The sequence below is a fragment of the Alternaria ethzedia genome (assembly GCF_023757985.1).
Source record: "Alternaria ethzedia strain BMP 0044 chromosome Unknown scaffold_21, whole genome shotgun sequence".
NCBI classification, from domain to species: Eukaryota; Fungi; Ascomycota; class Dothideomycetes; order Pleosporales; family Pleosporaceae; genus Alternaria; species Alternaria ethzedia.
The window spans coordinates 228,633-246,676 of NW_026056214.1; the positions used below are offsets into that span (position 1 = coordinate 228,633).

Consider the following 18,044-nt stretch of genomic DNA (forward strand, 5'->3'; position numbering starts at 1 on the left):
ACCTAGGTAGTGTGCGGGGCTACTAAGATGATATTGCTAGCTACGTTTTGCACTCCACCACCTCGTCGCTACCGGGATTACGAAATTAAGATCACCTGGGCACCCTTGACCCACTATCGCCATGTGATTACCAAACTCCTGGAGAGTCTCCCAATCTTAGCATGCGTATTCATTGAGAGTAGTTTGCCACGTACGAGCCGCCAGTAACACAACGGTACAGATGGGCACCTTTACCACTCGAGATATGAAGCTACACGATACATCCCGGCGCGCAAAATGGCGTGAACAGACCCAATACACGACACGCATACATCCAATCGCCGCGACCCTACGAGACCTTCGAAACCCTGAAGCGGGGCTACACGATGTAGCGTCATCCAGTTGTAATAGATCATTAACACGGTCGATACGATATGCCCTTGCGGACAGGAATCCTCTAGCTTTCGTAGCGAATTGTGCATATCCATCCCTGCCACAGCGCGGTGATCTCGGGCTCCCCACGTCGCATGAATATGGACAAAAATGGCGAAGTGGGCGAAAAAAGATCAGACGGCAGTGTCATAGTACCATTGTGCTGTGCTAGCTACATATTTCCCTCCCATATCGATAGCCCACTTGCCCAGCTGTGATCTGTTGTGACTTTACAAAACCGACAGATATGTCTCCCCAGGTTTTCCCGCGTTCACATTAGTACCCTAACCGAAGTCGCGGCAACCTCCCGCCTCTGAACGTGATCCGATAGTAATATGTCCCAGGTATACGGCAAGGGTGGAACTATATCATGAAGTCGCATCCGAAACCACTTGACATACCAGTCGGCCATCACTAGACATTCGGAGTTCGCTTGGATGAGCTTATCGGTGTCCCAATACCGACTACTGCAATTGTTAAAACGTACTCCTCCAGTCCCAGCAAGAACATCTCGCATGAGATCGGGAAAAGCTTCGAAGAAATAGCAAGGATAGCGCATGTACCCAGTCCCAGAATGATCCGGGGGTGAAGGAATGACATGTCGGCCTGGCCAGTTCTGCAGCGCCTCTTGCCACGCCGCATCCTCGATGACGATATCGAAAATTGGCTGCATCAGATGTGCTTCGCCTTCGAATATAAGAGTAAACGATTCCGGGGGCATGCCTGCCGACTTCAAGGCCAAAGCCTCCATCATCCAAAGACCGACAGTTCTGGTAACGTCTACCGCTTTCATAGTGCGCATCAGCCCCAACCCTCGACGCAGGCCAGAACGGTATTCTTCATAGCGCACGGATTGCAACGAAGTCAGGACCGCACCCCAAAGATCTGCACGGTGAACAATCTTGAGCTTTGGGTTTTCGATCGCAAAGCGTATCAATGCTCGCGCATGGCACTCCGGGTGAGAAACGCTCGCATGCGTATCGTGGAGGGCGATTGATCGGATGCTGATCCGGAGATGTTGAGGTAGCTGCAGTAGGAACATTGAAGCTTGTGAAGCGGCGGAGACGTAATATCTGGTGCGATCACGGGCATGCTCGCGGAAGGGGTTGTGTAGTTCGGATGGTAAAAGCTTCTCCATGGACTTGATCTTGTGCTCGCTGAGGAACTCCCATGGCTTTGGGTGTAAAGAATAAAGACTCAGCGCATCTTGGCCTGGCGAAAACTGGAAGCGATGGTCTTCGAGCACTTGACGACTCATTTCACCGAATCTGGGATCCCGGGCCACGAGTCGAAGCAGCTCAGCGATAGCGTCCCGATGGAAGGATGGAGCTTGTCCCCATACGCCTGGCTCTTTCAGTTGCTCGTTACCTTCGAATAGATCTCTATCCATGTTTGAGAGGTGTCGTACCAAGGCCTTGCTTCGTGGGAATTGCTCCGATATTGTACGAGCTATGTTGTCGTCAATGAATTGCCGGGCGCAAGGCAACACGAGATATTTGATCATATGGAGATCATCAAGTAAGTGACCATAATGTCTGGCTCTTGCGCTGCATCGCTCAGTGGTCAAGCTAGATGTCGTAAAGTGTATCGTGTTGTTGAGAAGGTGTAGATCTCGCATCTCGGAAGCGATGCTCTTGCATGAGTACATGAGAGACAGTTCAATCTGATCGCCGGACTCGGTGCGTAGTTTTCCGGATTCAGAGTCGAAGTGATACCCACCATCTTCAATGGTATAGTAGTCATATATTATGTCGCGCAGCTCGCGGGGAAGGCGAACGAGCAGCATTGTAGAGCTATGAGTACCTAGGTATTGTTTCGAGGAGATCCGATGGTTCGTAGCTCACGTCTCAGGCTTCTGGGGATTGGAGATGGATGGACGGCAAGAAGCATGCGAACGATGCTGCTTATAACCCTCCCATTAGGCTTCCAAAGTTCAGCTTCACGAAGCATCACGTGACATATTTGGGGCTATCCATGAATACTACCTAGGTAGACAAGACCACTGAGCGCAGTGTGGATCAGTCCCGGGAAAATGCCAAATGCACCCAGGCGGAATTTGACGAAAGCAAGAGGCTAGGCGGCAGTTGGTTGGAGGCGCTGATTTGGGTACGTTCCAAGGTTACGTACCATGGCACCATGCGTTGACTGGATGCCCAGGTGCGTAGCTACATGCGCTGCCCCGTACTCGGGCCGGGAAAGGCTCAATCTCCTGAGGTCACATGATATTTACTGGAAAATGCTGGCACACCTGCAGCTCCGGTAACAACTGCACGTGTGCGTGGATTGGAAGACACATCCCGCGGGGTCGTGTCTAGCGTCTACTTGCACGGGTGTCTGGTCGCCGAGGGCTAAGGCCTAGGCATCGCGACGGGTCGCTCTCACGAAACGCAGCCATCGATGGTTCCGCAAACCTTCCCGAAGCAGTAACATCAAGAATCCGCTTTCGCGAAAGGCCGCCATCAACGCTTCAGCAAAGCTTCAGGAAGCAGTAACAGCGAAAGCTAGGGATTGAGACTTCCAGCATTGCGTATTATGTAAGCACGTGCTCCCGCCATCACTACCTACCCAGGCAGGTAGCCTGCCACGCCTGCACAAGCCCTGTGGTGCATGTTTAAATATAACGGCCTGGAATAGACGCAGTAGTAGTAGTAGCATGTTTAAATATTCCTCTTGCACCGTGCGGCTACTTGAGCACGTTGTTCCATCCTGTCCTTTACACCGAGCTCGCTCTACATGTTGATTCCTACGTACCTAGGTATCTCATTGCGACGGCAGTCACCCGGCAGTCATGCGTGCAGAGTCAGTGATGTCAACCTCGATTGCTAACGCGCTGACTGTATCTACATAACGAGCCTGCAGTGGCTGCCCCCCTCAAGCCATCCAGACAGCCCGGCCCGATACATGAATTACAACAAAGCCATCAGCAAGCCGTTCCGCACTTTTGCAGTATTCATCTGCCGTTGCGAACCTAGACTCGTTGTATAGTTCTTACGAGCGATGGCTACCACGGCCATCCATCCGGTATGCTACGGCCATGCCCCAAGCGTCCTGCACTGCGCGGTCGCCTCTACGTATCTCTTGTGCGTCCGCAAGATTTTGGCGCAAGCTGTAATTCCAATTGACATATAATCACAAAGTTACTCTGTACTACTTGCTAGGTCTTGTCGTTTGGACGAAAAGGATTGTATAACGGTACTGCGACAGTATCGCAAGTATATAGGACTTCTAGGGCCTCATTTCAAGCTCAAACTGATCGTAAGCTGGACCGGTAGAGGCATCGTGTACTGAGCCCGAATGTGCTCCCAGCCAGGCAGGGTATGTCATCATCAGGAAAGTGTCGTAGAGGTTCCTGTTGCGTGAGGTAAAGTTTGTATACCGACTCGCGCAGTTCACGAGGCAAATTGAAAAGTCCAATGGTGATGCTCGAGAAGCGAAAGAGGAGAGTATGGCATTACTTGTGCAAGATGCCGTCGAAGTTCCGAGCTCACGTACTTATCTACATCGAGGCCGCAAAAGCTGGCAGGACGACATTGCGAGGAGGCAGCGAGATTGAAAGCAAGCGGTACTTCGATTTCGTGGCTGGCCGAATCCGAAAAGTCACTCGCGCAAAACCTGTTCAGCTCGTGCGCGAAGCCAGAAGCAGGCGCTGGTATTAACAGGGTCGTCAAGAGGTTTCGATGTTCCGAGGCTACAGAAAGCCGCTTAGGTCGACCTGAGGCTCTCGACTGCCCAGGCGAACTACGAGGTCCCGTGCGTAGCGGGCGGGCTGTGACGGCGGATCCAACCACCTAGGCGGCTGCCACGCCAGACACCATGAACACCATGACCATCGGCAAACTGTTCCGCCATTTTGCAACGTTCTACCGACGTTGCAGACCTAGACAAGCCGCATAGTTGATCATCGCCTACCCTGCACTGTACAGGCATACATACCCTACACGTCGCCGTGCGCCGCGCTGCCGCCTACACGTATTTCGCGGTGCAAGATGTTGCCCACGCTCCCACATTCCCTCGAACCGGCATCATAATTCCGGATGTACCGCCTACAAGCGACGCCTGAGCAATTAGCTACCACACATGGGTCATGAAGCGAGCGTTCGATACGCTGGGTCGTTTCGGACTGTCTCTTCGCTATTTAGAGATCATGCCACCAGCTTCGCCATTCGTCACTAGTTTTGACATATCCTTTGCTCACGCTTGGAACCACTGCTACATCGGCTGTTTTGACAGGCTTCCTTCGCGCTCCCTGAGAGCTCCGAGACCAGGTGCACACCTATCACTTCGCCGAAAGTGCTAACATGGCTATTAGATCCACGAGCCCAATGTACCCAGCAAGAGACGCGCAACGCGCTGCGCACTTCGATCTCCTACAACGCGCTTCGCGAACGAACCGCCTGCTCAGGCGCTTCAGCATATCACCCATGACCTCAAGACCGGCTTCCTACTACGCAATGCTGCCGCTTCGCAAAGCTTCGATGACGAGATACGCAATTGAAACGAGAGAACCGATGCGCAGCTCCTACCAATTACGCTGTTTCTACGAACGAAGATGCATCACATCGAATGTGATGCATGGAAGCATATACCATTACAGGTCCGCCACTTCGCGCTGTATGCCTTGAGACTCATCGCAGCGGGACCAGAATCCGCTGAAAAAGTTGGGTGTTCCTCCCACTGGACCCCCCAGCAGTCTCATCCGGACACCGAAGCCAGGTTAACGCATGATCATGCGCAGTAGATGCTACCCATCGATAGCGGCGCGCATTTCATCACCCTGACCTGGGCTGTTCTGTAATGCGGAAATGATGTGTTGAACATGAGCCCGTCGTTAGTACATATACAAATATAGGTACTTGGTTGCAATCCTGGCCTTCGACTCCACGTTCTTTATGCGACTGCTCTTCGATCAGGAGTGCGCAAGGTCGTCTTATACAAGGACCGTGTACCGGGTTGTTGGCCAAAGTAACACGGCCACGGCCTACACATTTAGCGAAGAGTTGATCTTGGCGGACTATACTACCTGCGGCGTCAGCTTCGTTGAAGGGACCGGTAGATGACTCTTCTGCCTCTCTGCACCAGCACAGTTTAGACGTCAGTGGGTACACCACATCACCAGATCAGCCAATTACATTCACTATGAAATGCATAATGTTCATCCACGTCAGGTTCTTTAGTCGCTTTGAGCTTGCAGTGGCGCTCGGTTTGCTCAGCCCTTCAGCGACATGAAAATGTTCTACATCAAGTGTCATTGACAAGAGCCTTCCCTTCATGTCTAAAGTACTACCCAGTCTTCGCCTTTGTGTTCAAAGCCACCCTCGCATGTTCTTACCGGCGACTTTCTTCTACTTCTACCAACGAAGGACGAAGGACGAAGGCTGCGGAAGAGCTAGGCATTAATTCATGTCGTCAAATGCGGAGCAGTTTCTTGCGGTCGGAATCACCTGGTATCCATTCTTGAATACTAATCCAACACGATAGTGGTGCGATATTGTTGGATAGCAGCTGTGGGTTCTGTTCTTGTTCATCCCAGAGACGAGTGATGCCGCAAGTAAGATGCATGCAGCGAAACGGTCAAGGCGGTCAACAATTTGGGTTACGTAAGTTCAATTTAAGAGCTGAAGGCGGGAAAACGAATAACACTAAGATCCAGGATCATACATATGAGCGACTAGTTCCATCTCCGAGATTGGACTTTTCTACACTTCTGCTCCTGTCATCTTTGCATCTTCCTTTGTGCCCTCCCCCGCATGTTCTGCGTCATCTTCCATCGACCTGCAGAGGTAGAGGTACGAAGTCAGTATATGTCTCACATGCAATTCGGACAGTAAGAACTTACCTTCAACTTCCATCTCATCATCATACTCGTCTTAGTGTTGTTCCTCTCCATGTCCTTTGACGCCTTGGCTATAGAATTCTGGATCCCACTCACGAAGAGCCTCGATGGTCCTGCGGACCCTGAGGTCGTCGGTGTCTGCTCCCAAACCAATCATTTGCACTACCATCGGCGAATCGCCCATTCTAATCTGGTAGAACTTCCGTTGATCAATGCCGCTGGATTTAGACAGATCGAGAGGGCGATCTATCTCTTGTGCAAGTAAAGCTTGAACAGGGAATGATGCGTTCAAAGCTTTCCAATTTTCCTGGTATTGAATCCATTCTTCCTGTGTCCAACGAGGTCCGACGTCCGTTGAGCGAAACAGGGCTCCATTAGGTCCGAATTCGGTTCTACCGACACACATGAGGTCCACGCGGAACATGGCACCACGAACCATTCTGTTCACAAAGAATATATCCCTCGGGTCAGAGCCATCATCTTTCATGCGTTGCTCAAGCTCAGATAGCTGCTGTGACATGTGGGCCTTGTATCGGGCATGCTCTTCGGGGTGAGTAGGGGAGCGGTATGCTTTGAGCATGAGAGTGTTGTATTTCTTGTAGATTTCGATGGTCGCGTCATCCGGTATACGTTGATTGACCGAGCCTCCGTTCGCGGTCGAGACATACGCACCCATGGTGCTGGGCGTTCGTATCGTGCCGTACAGGCGTGAAGCTAGAAACGATAAGTATACAGGCCTTGCTGTGCGTACGTTGTAGCTTACTAGTGTTGGCTTAGATGTATCTAGGTAGGTGCAAAATCCCAGTCGATGCTAGAGCAATGATGGTAGACGGTGGAATGTTAGGAAGAAACGAACTGAAGTTTCCAAGAAGGATATATATATAGTCATGGATGGAAAGCAACTTCCGGGCGGTACACAGTACCTAGGTCCTCATCGGGAGCCTCAGGACGACCGAGGGACACTGGTGCTGACAGTGTAGACCACTCACCGTCGCAACCATAAGGCAATTTCGCGCTACCTAGGTACAACGTTAAGACAACAATGGAGATGTTGATGTATTACGTAGGCGCATCGGTCTTTACAAAGAGTTTGATTGCTTGATGACTTAGAACTTGTGGCAAGGCAAGGAGAACATGGTACCCGCGATCTTGAGCCCCCAGCTAGCCCCTGGGCCGTATATTATCGTTGGGCTTTGGCCACTCCTTGTTCAGCATTGGGAAACGTTGCTTATCGTAAACCAAGGAGACTACGAGGGATTTATGTCAATCATGGAAGAATGAAAAGAAGTTCGCGGCTCTGTTCCGTGGGGTGGAGGTGCAGGTGGGCCGCCATTTACGTCATCTCGGAACCCTATTGGTGGTATCCTCACACACCAAGATCATCGTGAACTTCTCATTTTTCAACACAGTCGCATCAATGGGCGCTCTCTCTCTCTGTCTTTCGCGCTCGAGCCCGAGAGGTCTTTTTGCGAGGGAACTTTGGTTGTGTACATTAGGGAAGAGACACCTAGGTATTCGGTAACGGTGGATATGGGCGCACTCTCTCTTTACCAGTAGGGAGCATCCACCATGATAAGAGAGTGTGAGGGCTATGTAGCAGCTGAAATTTGGGCGTGCACGTGTGCAGAGCAGAATGTGGGTATCATGTGACCAAGGCGCAGTGAATACCAGGTTGGGGGTGGTTTGGATGGGGTTGAATGGGGTTGCATCCACCATGAATATCATGAATTCATCGCACTGTGCGGAGAAGACGAAAATAGGGCTTGTTCGCATGACAACACCAGGCCGCGGTCGGAGTCCAAACCGCATCCTCCTCTTCACTGAGTACCTAGGTAAAGTATAGCTTGCGATCTGCCTACACCTTTACAACACATAAAAGATCACAACAAATCGCATTCCAGATAATCATGGGGACACCTAGCTTTCTAGGTATTCCTCGAGAGCTTCGAGACGAGATCTATGAGCACTACTTCCGCCTCGAAGACGGTTACTGGCTAGATCACGGTAAGAAACATTGCTGTAGGAACTGCATGTGAGACATGTACTGACATCGTACACCTACATTTAGACACTTCGAAATTCACTTCTTATGAGGGGACTCGAATCGAGCTAGACTTACGCTCTACCAACCTCCAGATTGCAGCGGAAACACGCGGTTTCGCACTCACGCACAACGAACTTCACGTGGATACCTGCTGGGAACCATGGGCGAACAAAAGAGTCGGAACCTATGCATACTACCTCGAGGACCTCCATCGCAAGAGAGCGATGGCGCTCTACCACATTAGTCTAAAAGCTGGAGCGCTTCTCCGCCCAGAGGTTTTTGCTAGAGTGAAGAGGCACTACGCGCAGTTTCTGCCCGACTTATGTAGCTTCAGGGGCTCGAAATATGTTGCCGGACACAGTCAACTCTGGAAGAAAACTCCCTCCACCGTCCGCCAATTTGTTAAATCGGAACTTGCGTACATTGTCAAGGCAACGCCATCGATAGACTGGGTTACCAAGCTTCTCACACGCTGTGTACCGGATTGCGAACCCTGGTGCGTACCCACGTCAGAGAGTGTCGAAAAAATGCTCTCGTTCATGCCTGACGGCCTACCCAAGACCCACGGGGAAGCCGCAGCTGCAGCGTTCTGGGACGGAGAAAAGCAACGCTTATCAGCTGCTTCCATTGCGATCCGCTTCTTAAGCCAGGCCTCACAAAAGACGAGACTGGAGATTAGGAAGGTTGTGCTACACGAAAATCGGAAGTCGGTTGCGTGGCCCGAGAGTCATGCGCGTGGGCTTATCCAGTTCTGCAAGGAGAATCCGAATATGCGTATCGAGCGTCGTGTGGACCTTTGGCGGAACGCCTTCCCCGCTGGAAATCTACCATTGGTAAAGTTTTTGAAGTATAAAAACTATCGGACTATGCCAACCTATACCATTAGCCGGAGTCTTGTGGGTTGGATTATGGAGGCTGTCATACTGCCGTCTTTGGGCATGCCAGAGAACGCATTCACACTCGTATTAACCGACGAGCCAAATCAGATCATGAACGCAGGTGTCTTCGATGTGGCTATTGAAGATGCAGCCACACAGGCTGCCTTCGTACGTGCTACAAGGCTTCATGGTGGTAGGTTCGACACAGGTCGGTGCGAGCCCGGTAGTGACATGCCCATTGTCTACGATGCGCAACAGTGGTACGACATTTGCAGAGAAAATCCTTTTATCATGGACGGATTCCCAGAAGCAATCGACGCCATCAGAAGGAACACGTCATTAGTGACGTGTGATTTCCCCATAACGACTCTAGACGAGCCAGCACACGTGCAGCGCTTCTCAGAGTACTTGCCGATAAAAACATCGGAAGACTTGGAGAAATGGAGCGCAGCATGGCGAGCGCGACATCATAAGACGGGATTTGCGCCTCGGTCACCGGCACCTTCCTGGCTTGAGCTGCGCAATGAAGACCGCGTCCACCCACCGCAAGGCCCTCAATCTTCAGGGTTGATCCGATCAGATCAGGCCTTTGCTAGGGGGGATGCAAGAAGACGCCAACTCTATGATGCGACGCTGGACGAGAGGTGGGGGAAAGGATGGAGAGATGGAGTGAGGGCGGGAAGGAAGCGGAGGCGAGAATCGGCAGGAACGTGAATGAGTATACTGGGGGAGCACAAGAGCGGGATGTTGGGGGCATGATCATAAGAACGAGGGTATTCATTGCGGTCTGTATCAACACCTAGGCTAGCGACTAGTCAGCAGCCTCGTCAAAGACTTGACATGTCCATCTCACAACCGTACCCAGAAAGAACGCCAAGTAATGCATATTGCGACAGAGATGTCCAAAAGGCTAAAGCATCAAACGTCGTCTTTTAGCATGACAACAGCGTCGTATAAAAGAACGCACTTATTGAACCTGCTTAATCTTGCACTGCCATCCTGAGTTCGCCTCAAGAAGCGGGAGACTACCATCACATTAGCACAAGTCATACTTCTTCAACAAAGGACTGTAAAGACTCACCTAGCACCCAAACACCATCCCAGCTCATTACCCTTGATCTTCTTCGCGATCTTGACCTCACGATCAATCGGCATACCATACCCACTCCTCAACAACTCATACTGAAAATTAAGATCCAAGCACCACTCAGGCCTGCCCTTGAGCTCCTCAATAGCCTTGGGCACAGCGTTGAAAGAATCCCAGCCCTTCTCGCCAGTACACACCTTGTTGGCTAGATCTTGTAGCTCACGGAGAGTGAAAGACTCGGGCATGCCGAGGTCTTGGGTGCGGTCGTAAAAGTAGGAGAGGAGGTATACGGCTTCGGTGGCGAAGGTCTGCTCGAAAGGTGGCTGGTGGACACCGCGGAAGGCACAGGGCGCGATGGCGCATTCGTCGTCTTTGTGAAGGGTCTTCTCGGCTAGGCCGCGGCATTGGGTGGGCGAGGCGGTGGCGGGGCCGGTCATGTTGACTGTGACGGAGTCGCCAAGTGCGTGACCCTTAGGCATCTGCACCTCGACTTCGCGTGTCATGCCGGGGGCGATGCAAGGGTTCACAATGGGCTTCTGGAGGTAATCCTTGTTGTCCTTGTTGTTCTCGTGGAGGCCGGCGAGCAGGGTGCTGTGGATGTTGTTGCGGGCTTCCATGAGGCCGTAGCCTAGGTATGAGTGCTGGTAGAGGTTGAAGTTCTGGTTGGCGAAGTCGAGCTCGTATCTGTGGTCGCCCTTTGCGAGCTCTGTGGGGAGTCCGCCGCGGGGGGTGTCGGGGAAGGTGGGCTCGAAGATGATTTGGGTAGAGCCACCACCGAGATCGAGGACCGCTGCGGTGGGGTTCTTATCCGGGCCGCCAATCTTACCTAGAAGGTAGTTGACTGTGATCCAGGCGTATACTCCCTCCATCTCGCCAGGCATGACTTCGACGCCGTTCTTCTCTTCCGAGACGAGCGGGAACGGGTAGTCGTTGTCGAGGTGGTGGCGCACGGCGGCGAGGATGGCATTGCTCTTCTGCTCACCGAGCTTGCGGAGACCGGCCGTTGCCTTTACAGCGACGGGTGTGCACGACTGGTATTCCTTGGGCACGTTCTTCAGCGCAACGTCCATGAGCACGTCCAGACTCTTGGCAGCAGCCTCCGGGTTGTCGCCATATGCCGAAAGACCAGAGCCTCCTTCTCTCTTGGGTGTCATCTCGAAGTTCTCGCTCTCGAGTTCAGGGCTCGGGCCGCAGTTGTTGAACTTGTAGACGTGGATGCGGGAGCCGGTGCTGCCGGCGTCGATCATGAGGGCATATTGGATGAGGGGCTTGTCCTTGGAGAAGGACTTTGTGCATTCGGCCTTTGCGTCGCCAGCTGCTGTGTTGCCGCCAGCTGGGCGGGATACTGATGACGGTGTTAGCACGTGTCTCCCCCAGCATGTGTCCTCAACGTACCTGCCGGTCTTGAGATGCTATCGCGCGGTGCGACGAAGTATAACACAAGCAGTATGAAAGCAATGACGCCACCTGTCTTCAGGTAGCGCATGCGCTGCCCTTGGTTCATGACGGCGCTGCCCTTGTGGTCGTTCATGAATGCGTCCGAATACGTGGAGCGATGGCGCGAGTGTCGGTCGGCTTTGGCGTTGGGGTCGCTGGCGTCGCGATTGGGGTCGAAGTTGCGAGGTAGGGAGACGGAGACGCGGCGGCGTGGGCCAGTGAAACTAAAGTAGGACCAGATGCCGGGACGTCGTTGGCTTCCGGGGACCTCAACTCCACTGGACATGGGACTAGGCGACACGAGGGGAGAAAAGGGTCCAAGTTTAGGGCGCGGTCATTGAGCTGAGCTGGAACTGAGTTAGCCAGGGACGTGTGGCAATGTGAACACAGTTTCAGGCAACGTACAACAGGAGTGACTGTTCAGAGCAGTGGGAGACGAGGTGAAATTGCGATTGGCGTTACGCAAGCCTGCTGCATTCGTGTTCGTGTGCTTGTTGAGTGAGGTCCCTGAATCTTGGCACTAACATTTCCACTTCAGCCCTGCCGCGCCACTATCCAATCGCGCCGGCTTATCGGCGGCTATATTTGGCATCGCATTCAGGTCGAGACGACGTGCTATCTTTTGATTATGCTACAGACACACTACAGATGTGTTATCACCGTATGTCCATCCTTTCAAACATCTGGTCTCCTGATCCGTGTAGATGTCTTCCCCCGATATATGATCTATCTCAAACCATGGCTTCACTGCCTCCTCCCTTGTATACCGGCCTCCCATGCTGGGGATTGAGTGCGCTCACTGGCGGGGGTATCGTCTGCATAGCATGGAGAAGACGAGTAGGGTAGAGCGCTGGGAGGTCGAGAAGCTGAAATGCTTTTGCGGGAGGTCTTGAAGGGTCGCCGTGAGCGCGTTCGATAGTGGTATTCGTAAGGGCTTCGCAATAATCGTGCAGAGCAGCGTTTCGTGAGTCGCGCATGTTGCCTCTAGGCTTCAACCGAAAGACAGTCCAGCCCTCTTCATAACGCTCTCAAAGTCTTCGAGACTAACCCCTCCCACGTCCTTCTCCTGACCCTTGACCCCGCCGTTGGCCTCGATGATCATATCCTTCAAGACTTCGTCTGGCACATCTTCTCGCAGTTCCTTTGCTACCCTCCTGAGATGCCCCAGCGTTATCGGTCCCGCAGCGCCGTGTGTGAAGAGCTTGTATGCCGCGCTGACCTCCTCTGCGTTGCTCTCTCCCTGGAAGTCTTCCTCGTCGTCCTCTTCGTCGGACCCTTGTTCTTTCGAGTGTATGGCGATCGCAGCGTAGGAGAAAAAGGGCACGAATTCGACATAGCCCGTGTTGAGAGGGTCGATGGTGGATAAGATAGACGACATCTCGGACTTGTCGGGTGTGAGGTTCAGCGAGCTTTGGATTCGTTAGCATGGGCGCGCTGCTCTCCGGCGCATTCGCGTGGCCTACATCAGAACTCTGCGCACATCGCTCTTCTTCAACACGCCCTCCTTGGAGTCTTCATGTTCGGGATGCGATACGGCAAAAAGGCCGAATGCTTCGCGAATCTCCGCCTCTTGCGCCGCGGTGATGCCGTTCTCTTTCGCAAGTTTCGAGGGGCGTTTGACAGGCGGCGCCTTGGTAGGAGGACCACGTCGTTTAGGAGGCTATCACGTGTTAATCGCTATCCATTACCACAACCTGCATTCCACAACTCACCATGTCGCGTGCTTGCGAGAGTTGAAACGCGCCCCTGTGCTGGTGGGTGTCGTCCGTCATTCCATTCGCTTCGATGACGCGACTGCATGGGCCAACGCCAAGGAGAACACAGGCCAATTCCCGAACGCCCAAATTCTTCGCTTCCAGCCCCCTCCTTCGTGTCTCAGCTTATAAAGGCAACGCGACTTCCTTCGTGTCCTTTCCTCACAACTCCCTCATTCCATCCCCGTTGCGGCTCTGGACTGCTCTTGTTGCTCGCCATGTCTTGACATGGCACAATGTCGACGCGTCGGACGCGATTAGCGTCGACATCTTCCACTATGAATTATCCACCCCCTGAACCCACCCATCCCCCTTGTGCCCCTCTGGTCTTGCGAGACGAGAGGTGGTTTTTCGCAGGCGAGGAGGTGAACGGACGCAATGCTTGACCGCTGCAAGGCGTGTCACAATGTGTTAGTTCACCCGATCGTCTGGGATTAGCACAGGCGTTGGCTTGGAGGGTAAGTCTGCTCTCAGTCCAGCGCAATGTCTCCAGCACTAACTCAGCAACCAGATTTGTTTGAATCGTCACGATTGTTGAAATCCACAGTGTCGCTAGGGGTGGAAGCTGCTTTGCAGAACTATCCCTAGGTCAGACGGTGGTCCTATACGAACCATATAAACCGAACGCGTCAACATTTCATGGACCTCGCAAGCAGGGGATTTCCCCCGACACTGAGATATGGGATGTTTAGAGGCTGGACCTCTTGCTCACAACAAGAGCTTCGGCAGTCTTAGATCCCTATCTCAGAGGAAGAAGCCAACAGATATGAAGCCGTCTTCGGACGGTCTTCGACAGGCCGCATGGCCCCTGGCACATTTTGCTACAAGGCACCCGTGGGTTGACGCGTTCAACTTTGTGGCCATGCACGAAAGCCACCTGTGTGGAGGTTTTCCCATGAGCTGACCCTTCCCTACTGTTGAGGCTAGCGCGTGAGCGTGGGACTTGATGATGGGGCTGTGTAGTCGGGTGCATGGCTACGAACGACTGTTAACGCCCTCTGACGGTCGGTTCCGCTACTGCGGAATCGGAGGGAGCGACTCGCCCATACGTCGGATGCTACCCTGCCATCAGGCAATGGCCCCGGTCGACTACGCGAACTCCCCCTCCAACGATTGGTGGCAATGGATGGCTGTATCCGTCACTATCGACAAGGCGACGCACTACGTTCCAGCGCCTTTCGCGGTGAGGTTGCTGCAGCGGCCTCAAAAGCGAGAAGCTCTTACTCCGGGAGGCTCAACCCCGAGATAGGGCACGGAACAGGTCTGACCAACCCGTGCGGCATTGGAATCTTGAATTCCAGCCAATCAATATGGTTACAACGCCTTCGGGATGTTGTCTGAGGGCTGTGGGCTTATGCTTCATGTCGACTTCGTCGGCATTTAGCTACTGAGGGCTTTTGAGCACATACACGTTATACACGCTGTGGTTCTATGGTTCGTCATACACGCTATGCACGTCATACACGTCACACACGCTATACACGTTATACCTGTCCGTCCCGTGGGGTGTTGGCTTTGAGGGAGTTGTCTCTTTTGACCTTGACCTCTTCTCATCCTTCTTCCATTATTTATAATGGGGGATCGATATCCGCTTCTAAAATTGCTAGAGCTTGCCATTACGGATTTTCACGTTGAGCAAGTGTGGACAGTGAAGCAAGATTAAACAACCTCATCTACCCCCTTCAAGGTGGTGAGGCCTTTGTTCCTCAACCCCGTTGAGCCGATCTGATGGCTTAAGGGCGAGGAATGGAGGAGACATACTTTTGTTGCACCAAATTCTTTGGTAGTGACAATTTTTTGGGATTTCCATTTGTTGCGTTTGCTGTGATGTGGCGAATTCGCTGGCTCACTCCGTGGCTTTGGACGACTGTGTAATCGTATAGTCTCCGCCCGCATGGCCAGGCGTATTTGCCTACAGTGTCGCCCACGTCGATCGCATGGTGTTGATGATTGCCAATGCTTCTTCTCAGCTCTCAAGCTCGGAACATCAATGCGACGGTCCATTCACATCACTCGATGCTATAATTGGATCGACATCATAGATAGTATATCATTGGTCGTAACACAAACTTCCAGCATCATGTCTTGCCCGTAGATGCTTATGTCGCACAATTCCACTCTTGCAATTAAGTGAACCAATAGAGCCACCTCAGCCTTGCAGCTGCTGCCTGCCCAGGTGGTGCATGCGCGGCTGACGCGACTGCACAGCCCCGTCTCAACATGATCTCTTTCAATTCAGATCGCTCCTCCGTCCTCACACTCATCGATACACTTACTCACATCAGCATGATCATTCACTCCATCCCAAAATGAGGCTTATTGACTGCTGTAGCGAACCCTTGCAGATGATCGACTTCCTTGGGCGCCCACCGCATGCGTTCGCCATTCTCTCACATACGTGGGATAGCGAAGAAGTTACCTTCCAAGCTTTCCACCACCATGCCGCGCGAGCCGTAGCCAAAGGCTGGACTAAGATTGAGCAGACGTGCCTTGAAGCCCAGCGGTGCGGCTTCAATTATGTTTGGATCGACTCATGCTGTATAGACAAAACCAACAATGCTGAGCTGACCGAGTCCATCAACTCCATGTTTCAGTGGTATAGCGATGCTGCCCTCTGTTTAGTCTACCTGTGCGATTACGATAATTCCGCCTCCCCGAGCGACCGGAACGCAATGTTGCGCGGTGCCCGCTGGTTTAAACGCGGATGGACACTGCAGGAAATTGTAGCGTCGCGAACCGTACACTTCTACGACCATGCCTGGCGCTGCTTCGGCACGCAGGAAACACTACGAGACGAGCTGGCATCCATTACGGGCATCGACGCAAGCTTCCTTTCGTCGCAGCAGCAGCCAGGGGCTGTGGAAATCCGTGACCTTCTCGACGCTTTACCAGTTGGTCGACGCATGGCGTGGGCTGCAGGCCGACAGACCACCAAACCGGAAGACATGGCGTACTGTTTAATCGGACTGTTCGATGTCAGCATGCCCATGCTGTATGGCGAGGGTGCAGAGAAGGCATTCTTCCGTCTACAAGAGGAGATCATCCATAACAGCAACGACCTCAGCCTCTTCGCGTGGACGGCAGTTAACGGATCATCCACGTATCGCGGCATACTGGCTCGCAGCCCGGACGAGTTCGCCAGCCTTGGCAATCTTGTGCTCGAGCAGGACCTCAGGTTCAACCCGGACTATTCCATGTCGAATAAAGGCCTGCGGATTGTCACCTTCCTGAAACCCACTGAAGACTCAGAAGACGTCATCATGCCGCTACATTGTTACACAGCTGAAGTCCAAGGAAATAGAAAGGTACACCTCGGAGTAATTCTCAAACCTGAAGGCGCCAGTTCGTACGTTCGCGCAAGACCTCAGATGCTTGGCAAGCTGATAGAGCCGCCTTCCACCACGGGTGGAAATAGCATCTTCGTCGCCAAATATGTGCGGAAGGTGGTCGCTACCGAGAATCGCGAGGACAATGCGCGCGGTACACTCGACAGCCCCAGCATGACTCCTGTTGCCTTCTACTTTACGATCCCAAGCATTAACGCTCCGATCCGGTCCAAGTACCACAAGACAGTTAAGCTGCTCGAAGTCGAGCCTAGGGAGCTCTGGGATGCCCAGAATAATGCTTTTCTTACGCGTGGTTTACGGAGCTTCACCGCATTTCTCAAGTTCCGCGTTGCTTCAGTCTCCACGGGTCAGGTCGCGTTGATATGCGGCTTTGCTGAAAACGTCTCCCCGTGGGTCTTGTTGGATGATCAACATGGCGAGCTGTTTCAGGCCACACAGCACAAGGACTTTCAAACGATGGGCGAGATTGGTGCGATAAAACCAAGCTTGAGAAATCGGAGCCAAGCCATGCGGGCGGACCAGTCCACTCTTCTTCTTGGGACTTTAAGGTTACAATTTGTGTCAGTCCAGTTGCGGTGCGATCAGGCGGTTCACAATGAAGAATTGACTTTAAAGTTGGACCTCGAATTCCACTAAGGCTTAGCCGCCTTCGGTTTACGATTTCACTGAACCGTCCTCTAAGCAGGTAACATCTGTAAGGTGCTGAAGCCTTGATGGGCATTCCTCGGCCAGTAGTCTTCGGTACTTATGGCTGAAGGATGGCTGAGCTGTGGCTGAATAAATCCGCAACTGAGAAGGAACCTCGCATAAAAAGCTCTTTCCGGTTCTTTTTTGAAGTCCATCGAATCAACTACTGTTTACCTTGCACCTATAGTTGAACCATCGCACTCTTACATCATTGTTCCCTGCTGACAAAAAGACCCGCTCTACCGGTAAATTTATGCTAGTCAGATCTTTCAAAAGCGCTAACCTTACTGTCTAGATCTATTAAGGTGAGCGTACGAAGTATTACTTTGGAAATGTTAGGGTCACGCATCAAAACGTGCTGTGCTGAAGCTTAGTTTTTGGGAATCCTTTACACGTGTTCTGATATGTTAACGTTATGCCAATTTGTTAGGTGGGGTAACGCAACCCATGCTAGCGTGGGCGAGGCTTGCAAGACCCCACCAGCACGTCAGGAAATCACACCATCTCCACCATATCCCGTCTCCCGGCGCGTAACGTTTCGCAGCCGCGGTACGAACTCACGAATC

General features: G+C 52.5%; 5 protein-coding genes across 5 annotated transcripts; 1 reads left to right on the forward strand and 4 right to left on the reverse strand.

Moving 5' to 3' along the window:
• Positions 1-545: 545 nt before the first annotated feature.
• J4E87_007561 (uncharacterized protein) lies at positions 546-1,801 on the reverse strand (the record flags this gene model as incomplete). Its single annotated transcript, XM_049379155.1, has 2 exons — positions 546-623; positions 899-1,801. 2 exons carry the CDS (start codon positions 1,799-1,801, stop codon positions 546-548), a joined length of 981 nt encoding a protein of 326 aa, XP_049231066.1.
• A 4,477-nt stretch (positions 1,802-6,278) lies between these two features.
• On the reverse strand, positions 6,279-6,920 carry J4E87_007562 (uncharacterized protein; the record flags this gene model as incomplete). Its single annotated transcript, XM_049379156.1, has 1 exon — positions 6,279-6,920. One exon carries the CDS (start codon positions 6,918-6,920, stop codon positions 6,279-6,281), a length of 642 nt encoding a protein of 213 aa, XP_049231067.1.
• A 3,213-nt stretch (positions 6,921-10,133) lies between these two features.
• On the reverse strand, positions 10,134-11,976 carry J4E87_007563 (uncharacterized protein; the record flags this gene model as incomplete). The annotated part of the gene is made up of 3 exons (XM_049379157.1): positions 10,134-10,191; positions 10,248-11,598; positions 11,649-11,976. 3 exons carry the CDS (start codon positions 11,974-11,976, stop codon positions 10,134-10,136), a joined length of 1,737 nt encoding a protein of 578 aa, XP_049231068.1.
• Positions 11,977-12,681: 705 nt separating this feature from the next.
• J4E87_007564 (uncharacterized protein) lies at positions 12,682-13,405 on the reverse strand (the record flags this gene model as incomplete). The annotated part of the gene is made up of 3 exons (XM_049379158.1): positions 12,682-13,099; positions 13,154-13,350; positions 13,403-13,405. 3 exons carry the CDS (start codon positions 13,403-13,405, stop codon positions 12,682-12,684), a joined length of 618 nt encoding a protein of 205 aa, XP_049231069.1.
• Positions 13,406-15,817: 2,412 nt separating this feature from the next.
• Positions 15,818-17,427, forward strand: J4E87_007565 (uncharacterized protein; the record flags this gene model as incomplete). Its single annotated transcript, XM_049379159.1, has 2 exons — positions 15,818-15,821; positions 15,989-17,427. The coding sequence occupies 2 exons, from the start codon at positions 15,818-15,820 to the stop codon at positions 17,425-17,427; spliced, it is 1,443 nt and encodes a 480-aa protein (XP_049231070.1).
• Between the last annotated feature and the right edge of the window lie 617 nt (positions 17,428-18,044).